Source organism: Labrus mixtus, chromosome 14, assembly GCF_963584025.1.
Source record: "Labrus mixtus chromosome 14, fLabMix1.1, whole genome shotgun sequence".
NCBI classification, from domain to species: Eukaryota; Metazoa; Chordata; class Actinopteri; order Labriformes; family Labridae; genus Labrus; species Labrus mixtus.
In genome coordinates, this window is record NC_083625.1 from 14,371,515 (window position 1) to 14,382,538 (window position 11,024).

The window sequence follows — 11,024 nt, forward strand, 5'->3', positions numbered from 1 at the left end:
AGCCAGGCATCAATAAACAGCCTTATAAACCATGCCTAGTGGTGTGTTTTTTCACACTTGCAAGCACATGATTACAATCACACTCTCACACATAACATATGTTTAGAAAAAATTGTCAATGGGCTCAAGATTTCACAGTTTCCCTGTCCTTATTCCAACACAAACCCGTGACATTGTATTTGAGGAACCATGTCCCTGAGCAGAAAAAAATAGAAAAAAAAAAATAGTGAATTGAGCTCCAAGTATGTTTTGTAGGCCACTCTGTTTCATTTTTTCCCCATTAAAAAATAAACAGGGAAATCTCTCCGCTCATGAGCGAGTGTGTGGGTGTGAAAGCAAAATAAGAAGAGAGAAAGATGTAGACGGAGTGGAAGGGGAATAGAAAGAGACAAAGAGAGAGGATTCAGGGAGGGAAGAGATGGTATTTAAAATGAAGAAGACACATGGGATAGCTTCCATTGCGCTTCAGAGGGCTCTCTTGAGATGGGGGTGACTTAACATTTCACAGTCTCATGTGAATCACAGATCCACTCAGACATATGCACGCGCGCACACACACACACAGGCTCATAAGAAAGCCTCATTTGGTTAAGGGGAGACAGAAATAAAGGAGGAAATGAAATATAGAGTTTACAGTGATCAGGGGAGCATTTCTCTTTTTTGTAAATAATACCAAACACTTATGGGAGGCTTAGAAAGGTGTTTATGTGTGTGTCATTTTGATTTTTTGAACAACTGCAAACTAATTTCATCCTGAAAGCTTTTCAGCACATGCTCTTGGTGTTCACTGTGTATTTGTGTATTTGTGTGTTTGTGTGTGTGTGTAAGTGTGTGTGTGTGTGTGTGTGTGTGTGTGTGTGTGTGTGTGTGTGTGCAGTGCTACAGATTTAAAATTCATAGAAACCATCACACCATTCTGTACCTATTTGCTTATCTACTGCCTCTATACATAAAATATTACTGACCCGCTCTTTCCTTTCCTCCAATTTCCAGCATTCAATCTAAATTCACGGGTGCAATGGTCACATCCACACAGATATCACAATGTAAATACAGATAGGCCTATGAAAGCATGGCATTTACTAAAATGTGTTATAGACACAAGAGGATATTTCACTGGGTCTGTCTGATTTCAGAGAGTGTATTTTGAGTTAATTTCTCTGTTGCTTTGGAATTTATATCCCATTTTATAGGAACACCTGTCCAACCTGTTGCATTATCATGTTTGTGCAGGCACATATGTTCTATGACACCATGAAAATAATTGGTGTACCAGCATACAACATATTGTGCTGTGTTGGCAGACAAGGAGAGCCCAATGGTTAACTATTATATATGGGCGTCCACAAACTCTTGGAATATAATTTACAGGTTGGTTTCCCATTTCTTATCATTTTCATAATTATCATTGATCATTTTAAGCTAACTTTTGCATCACCATATCAATCAGAACATAATACTTTCATCAAACAGCTTACCTTCACCTTCAGGGTTGCCAGTTTCAAATCATCCATACATCCTTTTACGACTCTGGATTCAGACAGGTGGATACGACCGCAGCAACAACGCCTTGTTCGGGTTTGTGAATATAATTAAGAGTGCCTGTAAATTCACGGTAATATGTGGCCGTATTCAATATTAGAATTAAATGTTTAAACAAAACAGTGAAAGGTTGGTTCAGACCATCATGTCAGTCGAAAGTAAAACCTGAAAGTTGAGATAACGTTAACTAGACAACCCTTAAGCAAACCGGACCTGTAACTGACTGTACTTCAAATATATATTTCAGTGGTGAAAGATGTGAGTTTGCGCTTGTTTCATATAAGTGTTTTAAGGTGCTTCTCTTATATCACTGCGTTGCTTTACAATTTAAATATGGTGAAGCTATCGTTAGCCGACGTTAGCTTCTCCCTCTCACTGGCTGCTGTTTGTAGCGTTAATGTTCAGTCTTACATCAGGAAGTGGTGACGGTAAAACAGCAAATGTGCGGTGTGTTTTTCCTCACTTTCCACGGAGGCAAAATGAAGTGTTATTCATGAGTGATTTTATTGTAAGTTTTAGTTATTTTTCTTGAAAGTGTAGTGTACATCAGTGGTTCCCAAAGTGGGGGTCGCGGCCCACTGGGGGGGTCGCGAGATTCCTTTCAAAAACATATAAAAATGGTTTAAAATTGGATATTTCACCCATTAATTTGAAAATACAGTAGGTAAAAAAAAAAAAGTTTCTTACAATAAATTACAAAAAATAATATGATGGTGTTTGGGCTATTGTTTGCTGTTTTAATACCAGTGTTTTGACCTAGTGCATCAAATGTGGAGTCCCAAGTATCTATCACCGTCATAATGGGCGTCGCAAGCTGAAAAGTTTGGGAACCCCTGGTCTACATCAACGGCAAATTAAAAATGGCGATCATAGTTTCTAAGCCAGAAATGTCATCTTTTGTCTGAATAACAGTCTTGACTTCTAACAATCACGTTTTTTTCTGAAAATGTTGAGTTTGGAACTATTAATCCTAAGTGATTTCAAAATATTTCCATTTATTTTCTTTTAATTAATGTATCAATTAATCCATGGAAGGACTGAGTACTTGTTGTTTTCTTTCTCTCGTCTCCCCTAGCTGTTGAGTGTCAGATCCATGTTCCAGGTTAAAACCAGAGTTTGCTGCCAGCCAGTTTTATAGGTTCATCATAACCACCAACATGAAAATGCATTACAGATAACTGTTGGTTAAACCAGGATAAAGTGCTTATGTCAAAGATAGTTTCCTCTATGCAAGCACATTTCCATTGTGAAAAAAGCAGAAACGTTTAGAATTACATAAACTGTAGAGTTCCCAGTGTGGTGCAACTGTAAGATGAGGTAATTTGTTATAGACCAGTATAGAGTATTACACATGTACAAGACTGTTAGAAGAAACGTCTTCTTTGTTTCATTTTTCTTTACAGGTTGGTTGAAAGTATGGAGGACCATGAAGTGTTTAAATACAGTCCAAGAAGACGCGGTGCTTGTCTTCGGTCTCAGCCGGACCTTAATCATCATCAGGATTATGTGAAAGATGAAGTGCCCCTTTATTGTGGTGTTACTGGGCTGAGGTAACGATAGAAGGGTGGAATTATTGTATTACAGTAAGACTAGACAATGCAAGTTTTATTCTTTAAGTACAGAACAATGAACACATTCATTCTGATAGTGATTGGTTGTCTAAAAAGATGAACTTATTGTTCTTACTCGTGCACTGGACTGGACTGCTCAATTTAAGATGTTAAATGTGCTCACTGTTTATGTTACTGTCCTAGGGAAACTATGTCTGCTTCAGGAGACTTTAACCGAGCAGAAGGGGATTTATTTTCTGAAAGAAGTGACAGAAACCGAATGGATAAGGCCTCCATCCAACAGCTCAATGATAAACTTTGTACTGGTGACATCCGTTTGGGAGATGAGGTAAATACATGGAAAGAGATGATGTCAGGGTTTCCTTCTACCTTCTCTAGGTGTTTCATAGCAAAGGCCATATTTGAAATGTGTTAGGTTTAGGTTTTCACCTTGTTGTTTGATCCAAATAAATGTTACTCTATATCAGCATTACTGCAGTCTCAGTAGCTGCCTTAAAGGCAAACTTATGACAAATGTTCTGCTTTTATATTTAATGTTGTTTAAAGACAAGTAAAATCTGTGATGATAAACAGCCGATCATTTGCCACAAGGGGTTCAGATCCATCTGAAACCATTTTCAAATTAAAGTTGAGAACAATAGAAATTCAATCTCAATGATCCTTCAAACCCTTAAGTTGATTTTTTTTTTCTTTCTCAGGATGACAACTCAGAATGTGACCAAACCGTTCTCTCTCTCCCTGGTATGTCACCCGATGAAAGTATACCCTCGGATGAAGAGCTGCTCCTGGATCAGATCAAGGACTTCAGGAATCCAGACCAGGGCACGAAGACTGAAGGTGCAGTAGTAGTGACTATACCATGTAATATTAGTCTTAATATGCCAACAAAAAAAAAAGCCTTTGGCTAGTCCAGGAGCTGCCTGTGCTGTGTTTTACCTCTCCAAGGTTTCTCACACCACCTCACTTGTCCGTTCACTACATCTGCTTCTTGATGCAGCTTGCATCCTCAAACACTTTTCCTTTGATACTCGAGCCTACAGGTCAAGAACAGCTCCCTCTTTCCCAAATACCAACTTTGACTTGTTCCATCCTCATGACTTCTGCTTTGACGGTCACTGTGAGTCCACTTTAGTCACTTGCATCAGTCAAGGCTTTTTCTGTCCTGGTCTTACTGTCATGTGATAAACTCCAGACTGAAGTCAGGACATTTGACTCATTATCATCCAAAAGGCTAAAAAATACATTTTCTATCCTAAACCAGCACACTAGCACTTGTTCCCTTTTTCTTTAATATGAATAAATACAACTTTTTCTTTTCACAGCCCCTTGTATGTGACATTTTGGAGGAAAGTGTCTTGATAAACCATTGTGTTCAAGGCTGTACTGATGGAAGGTGTCCAAATAATAAACTGTCAGTAGACCAGGCTTCTGATCAAATAAAAACCCTCAATTAACAAAGGACATAACACCAGATGGTTATATGGATTCTGTTGACACGTGACTTACAGTTACAGATTCTCTGAATATATCTTACTTTACTGTACTTCAATTATAAAGCTTAGGGGCCCCAGGGAAAATATACAAGTTGAGGAAGTAGGCAAGGCAACATATGGTCTGTGGTAATGTGGGAATATACGTTTTTATGTTACATACACGTAACTGAATGTACAGTAGATACCCTGTCACTGAAGTGTGCATTATACAGCACACTACAATCATACAGCCCATCATTTATTACAGTTTTTGTTACATTTGTCAGTCATTTTACAATGCTAAAACAGTGTTCAATGTGAGGTTGACTTGTCAGAGTTCACATGGTGTGGTGTATACGTTAATATGTTCTCTGCCTGATTATAAACAAGTGTTGTATATTCTTCCTCTCCTAGTTTGGCAAACAGACTGGCACAAGAATCACATGGGAGCAATAAGCAGCGAGAAGTTTGACAGCCTCCTGAAGATGAGTCCTGATTTTCAGGGTTGCAAGAGCCACATGGCAGCATTTGTGATGATAAGAGGTAAGCAGTACAGGTATGTTAAATAGGGATTTCCTCAGCCGACTAATTTCTAGTGGGGTCAAAGGAAATTTAAAGTCAAGCAAAACAACTTTTCTTAATGTAAGAAAAAAACTCAGTCAAAATTGAGCACAATTATTTTTTTAAGGGTAAACCGTGACAAATTAGCTTGTCAAGGGTGGCTAACGTTATCAGTGCTAGCACCACTAGCCTTCTGTCCTCCTTACAGTTAACCTTCATGTGCCTGTGCTAAATGTGCTTACACATTGTATGTTTTGTATTGCTTGTAACTGCCTGTATGCCAGTTTAATTTGATAGTCTATATACAACTGAACTGTACAACAAAACACTGCTGAATGCTCAGCTCCTATGGGATTCTATACTCCGTTCACTTTGCTCGTTTACATCCAGGTAGTTGAGACAGAGGAGAAGACCAATTAATTGGGAATACTGCCAGCCTATGGCCACAGGCCTGACTAGTGGTGGGTGTTTTTTTATTTAGGGGCTCATTTAGAAAGCTTGATAAAGCAGACACTTGAGTAGGAAAGATAATGTAGGCTGTTCATAAAGAATGGATCTTCTTTATACTTCAGCAGACTGCTGTCTATCTCAAGGTTCTTTCTTGCTTTGTAGAAAAGCTAACGTTGGAGCTTTATGAGAGACTTGTTGGGTATATCACAGTAAGGTGTCTCTTTGTATTTTACATACACATTTAGTTAATTTCAGCTGGAGTTAAAAGGAAGACCTTAAATTAAGGATCATTTACAGTATGGCAGATGAATAGAATACATTTCTTCTTCTTCTTGGTTATGTTGCTTCTCGCTCAAAAACTTAATGTCACTTAATTTTCACTGCTTTTCAGTTCCAACAACAATTGAGACATTTAAACGCTAAAGAGCTGTTACATCTTTATTTATCCTATTGATAATGACCTGCTGCGAATGATTATGACCTTTGAGTTCTTTCAGTCAAAGGCAATGGTTTGTATGCGGGCTGATGAATCACCCCATTTTTAAATGACCTTCGGTCATTATTCTCAAAATGAGTCATCTCAGTGAGTCATCCTGGCTGCTACCATCTAAAGCTAAAAAATTCATATTGAATTGAAAGTAGAATGGTTTGATTTCCTCCATAGATGTGTTGGATGCAGCACGCCGTCCTTGTGAGCAGTACAAAGTGGTGGCAGTGGGAGCTGGTCGTTCAAGCTGCAGCAAGTGGCTTTGCTTTAATGGGACCATGGTCCATGACTGCCACGCCATCATCATCGCCAGACGAGCTCTTTTGAGGTACAAACTACTTTTATGACCTCCAGCGGTCTTGTGCAAATTTCACAAGGTTTTTTTCAATTACTTCATATTATCCCTAAATGTCTTAATAGTAAAATGTTGAAATATTTCCTTATTGTTGTTGAAACAGAGAATTAATTAAGGTCATGCCTTTTAATACGCCTAAGAGAAAGCAGCTCGCTCACTCTCTTGTACCGCAGTGGGCTCTTGTTCTTTGTGACTCAAAGTGAGACTGGTTATCTTCTGGCTTGTGTTCAGGTTTTTATACAAACAGCTTCTGCTGTACTATGATGCTGATCCAGAGGCCAAGGAGAACTGCATTTTTGAGAGCAGTACAGACAGCCACCAACTTCAGCTCAAACCTGGGATCAGTCTGCATCTCTACACCAATCAGTGTCCTGAAGGAGCAGCGAAGAACTTCTACTTCAAGTACAGCAGGCTTCTTTTTTGTTCTGTGAGCTCTGTTTAAAGCAGTATCTTGCAAGTATTTTGTGTATGAAGGATTTACCTGGGTGGTCGAGTTCACTGTGGGGAGGGGGGGGGGGGGGTCGCTGCATTTACAAGAGGGACGTACGACCTTTCTTTCTCCTTTTCTCCCCTTCTGGCTTCTCTCTTGGGTTTTTTTCTTTATCTTGATAACAAGCCTCTCCACAGGAGGATCATCTGTTGCAAACTTTCTAAAATGGGAGTTTTGTTGTGTTGCATGGAGCCTCCAAAGGCCAAAAATAAAATAAAAAAACACTTGCAAATCTGTACCCATGGTTTGCAAATTTGTGCGCCAACTGCACACCAATTTGCATTGGGAATCCATGCACACAGTTTACATACCTTGCACTCAGTGAGGTCCGGACGTTGTCAATTTCCGTGCAGCCTATATGCACACTCTCGCTCTCTCTTCTGTGCGCAGTGGCTATAAATATACCTGCCCAGGTATCATCCATGTGTGGGAAACACCGCATAGATAATTAAAGATTAGGGCAGGTGTTTCCAAAAACAAAAATTATCTTTGTCTCCACATAACATCTAGGATTATAATTTAAATCTACTGAAGTCACAGGAAACTTTGAGTGTCACATAAACCCTTTTCACACATACGGAAATCTCCTGAAAAACTCAGGAGATTTGGGGCTTTAGGCTATGTGTGAACGCAAACAGCTGCATTTTCCGTGCAGACTTTACCCGGAGTTTCTCCGGCCAGACCCCTAGTATTTTACCCACAGAATATCCGAGTGAGCTGATGTCTGAACGCGGCCAAATATACTCCGCAGATTTCAATTTCAGCCAATGAGTGACGTTTATATAGTGACCGGCTGAAGTGTCTGCACGCGACCACTAAGATCTCCGTGCACGTAATTAAACGGCTGCATTATGTTTTCTGCTCGTCAGTATGTTGTTCTCCTCTCTTTTGTGGATGTTGTCATTCCATTGGATTACACATAGCATTGATATAAAGGCAAATATTCTCATTATAACATCGTGTAGCGGACTCTGTTGCTTCGGCCGCTACTTCCGCGTTGTTTATTTACGTCACATCTTACGTCGGGAAATCCCCCCGCGCCCCCTCCCCTCTGACAGGGATAGTCCCCGCTGTGAGGAGCATATGTGAACGGCTAGTTCGGGAGAATCTCCGGAGAAGTCCTCCTGTAAATATCTAGATATTATCCGGAGTGCATATGTGAAAACGGCTTTACTGACCCTAGTCGTTTGCATTCCTTTGTTTAAGATGCTGGAATAAACTTGTTTTTCTCGTTGTTGGTTTTTTCAAACACTAAAGACAAACTTTGCATTAGACAGTTTGTAACACACGTCCCAAACCCTATATATATGATCTTGTCATTCTCTTCTCCAGTGGTATCTGAATGAGCAGCACACAATGTCTGTCCTTTCTCAGGGGTCCTGCAAACAGCACTTGGGCTGCTATGAAGCTGCAGTATCATGCCCAAGGTGCACTGGTCCCAGTAGCCTACCTTGAACCGAGTCTGTGGGGTGCAAAAGTCTGCTGCATGTCCGGTAGTGACAAGATGTGTCGTTGGACCGTCACTGGGATTCAGGGTGCATTACTGACCCACTTCATCCAGCCACTCTACATCACCAGCATGGTGCTAGGTAAAGAGCCTCGAACATAAACATGAATATTAACAGTCTTTATGCTAAGATTGACAAAAAGGCTACCAATTAAGTAACTCCAACAGGAGGCAAAAAACAAATGTCAAACTGTGTCTTTAGGGTGGAGTTCATGAAACAGATTATTAAAAGTAAATCCATGTGTTTTACATCCAAGTGACCTACTTTTAAAAGTATTCATAAGCTTGAGCTGATCTTGATATGATGAAAACTACCTGTGAAATGAAAAGAGTAACCTTTCTTTAATATCTGACCAAACTGTAATGACATCATCAAATCCCTCTGTGTGTTGACACATGAGGGAACCATTTAAGAGAAAACTTAGGGTTGTTCTGTTTATTTAGGGGGCCAGAAGGCCATTAATGACGAAGTGTCTGATATCACCAACAAGCGCCTGGCCGATGACATGGAAGACTTTCTGCCGTCATCCTACAAAAAGAACAACATCTTCTTTCTCTGTGGCGAATATGTTGGGCCTAATGCGACCTCCCCGCGACATGACGATCTCAGCATCAACTGGTGCCTCGGAGACAAGGATATCGAAGTACTGGACAGCGGGAAGGGCTTCATCATTGATGGGTAAGTTACCGATGAATTGTTGCAAAATGTCTACTGGACACTATTTGTGAAGACTCAATGATGTTGATATTTTAATTTTTTTCTGGAAGAAAACTTTATGTCTTCTCTAACATGCATTCAAAATGTGGGGCCATGACCTGACTAAAGCTTACCTCATGCACACCCCTGAAGCCAGTTCAAGGACAGAAGGGTACTGTTGGAAGAGCTTAAAGCAGACTGCTTGTTTGACAGGCTCAGTGAGGCCTGGGGCTCCTGCCATCTCCTGGCTTTAGAGCTGCCGACAACTGCTGATGTCCAGTAGCTCGAGTGTGGCACAGACAACGCTCTCATTGGAGGCTGTGTTGTCCTTGGGCAGAGATTACATCCAAAAATAGATTTCCTGCTTTGTGCTTGCAGTGTTGCTGTGTATTTCAGCTCTTGTCTTGCAGACTGAACAATTAGTTTTAGGCAACATGGTGTTTTGTCAGGATGAGTTCCGCAGCGCAGTCGAAACAAACTGTGAATACACAAAGAAGAAAAAGGCTTCAGAAAAAGCGGACAATCCATTAAAGGACAAGGGTACAGGAACTCATAGATGCAGAGAGAGGAAGATGAAGAATGAAATGGATGTTGAGAAAATTTACGGAAAAAATACAGATTTTACAGAGTAAAAACTAAAGGACATGCTGCGGCAGGCCAGTTAGTCATCGCTTCCTATTGTCATGTTTATCATCGCTAGAGCAATCAATTATTTCATGAAAATCCTGGTTTCTCCCCAATTCTCCTGGTGAGCTGAAGACATTGTAGTGGTCTCGGAAGAGACCTTAAAATGATCCAATAGCCTGCTGCTAATGTCTGCCTCTATAACTGCTGTCATACTAAATATCTCCACCAAAACATCATCATCATCATCGACCTTTATTCAAGTTCTCGGAAAGATCTTAAATTGCCTTTATTGCCAGCGCTAAGCCTGCTTCCTGTAAGAAAACCATGTCTTCTCTCACTCAGTCAAACCACACTCAAAATCTAAGCTGAAGCAGTGCACAATTGTCTTACCAAACACATTTTTATGTTCAGCACAGCCGCCCCCTAAAGCTGAGAACTAATCCTCAAAGAAAAATTGTACAGAGCGTTTATGCTGCACTACTTTATTTCCCAGCTCTCCATCTGTGAGTGGGCCTGGCTTCTCCAGCAGACTTTGCAAGAGAGCCCTCTACAGTTATTTCCTCCGAGTTGCTCAGCTAGCTGGACATAGCTATCTGCCGGAGCTCCCCACCTACCACAGTGTCAAGGTGTGTATCTGTAAAACTACCAAGTGAGGTTAATTTTAATGTGCAGTCCATTCTGAGACTGCTTCAGTGAACTGTACTTACTTTATAGTCCTTAATGTTTTGTTTATAGGTGGAAGCTGTGGTCTACCAGACAGTCAAAGATCTGGTCAAGCAACAGTTTCTGAGTAACCATGCAGGTCCCTGGAACTCAAAGAAGTTGGTGGACTGTTTCAGCATTTGAATGTGCTCCCAGAAAGGGACCACGTTGATGTTTATCCCAGTTCTTCAGATTTAGTTCATTGTTGAGTGCACTTCAGTTTTTCTCAATAACAGTACGTTTAGTTTGTTTTTGTAGAATATGTTCATGTTTTCAGTTTGTGTAGGTGTTTGAGAAAAATAAAAGCAACCCGACTGTTTGCACCAGTGAAGTGGTTGGTTTAAATGTGCTGCAGGTGGAGAAAATATCAGTGATGGGTGGAAATCTTTTCCAACCTGTTTGGTAGAAGCGAGCAGAATTATCACCATTTTGTTCTGCAACCAAAAAATTGTAGTGATAAACTGCAAAGCATTTTTTGTTTATCACCAACCAAATGATCCAGTCACGAGCATGGGGGCGGCCATGGGCAGGTAATTACTATGTTTTACCTAGAGGTGTCATTC

General features: G+C 40.4%; 1 protein-coding gene across 1 annotated transcript; it reads left to right on the top strand.

Annotated features, from left to right (window-relative positions):
- The first annotated feature begins 1,484 nt into the window (after nt 1-1,484).
- adad2 (adenosine deaminase domain containing 2) lies at nt 1,485-10,787 on the top strand. The gene is made up of 11 exons (XM_061055195.1): nt 1,485-1,578; nt 2,946-3,092; nt 3,297-3,441; nt 3,812-3,950; nt 5,000-5,128; nt 6,261-6,411; nt 6,670-6,840; nt 8,303-8,517; nt 8,880-9,114; nt 10,253-10,385; nt 10,495-10,787. The coding sequence occupies exons 2-11, from the start codon at nt 2,959-2,961 to the stop codon at nt 10,603-10,605; spliced, it is 1,563 nt and encodes a 520-aa protein (XP_060911178.1). The 5' UTR covers nt 1,485-1,578; nt 2,946-2,958; the 3' UTR covers nt 10,606-10,787.
- Nucleotides 10,788-11,024: the final 237 nt, after the last annotated feature.

Bases quoted from the DNA above. Each gene is read 5' to 3' on its own strand.
- adad2 (XM_061055195.1), top strand. From the start codon at position 2,959: ATGGAGGACCATGAAGTGTTTAAATACAGTCCAAGAAGACGCGGTGCT. The intron at 6,412-6,669 runs GTACAAACTACT...GCTTGTGTTCAG, and splicing joins GCCAGACGAGCTCTTTTGAG to GTTTTTATACAAACAGCTTC. The intron at 10,386-10,494 runs GTGTGTATCTGT...TTTTGTTTATAG, and splicing joins CCACCTACCACAGTGTCAAG to GTGGAAGCTGTGGTCTACCA.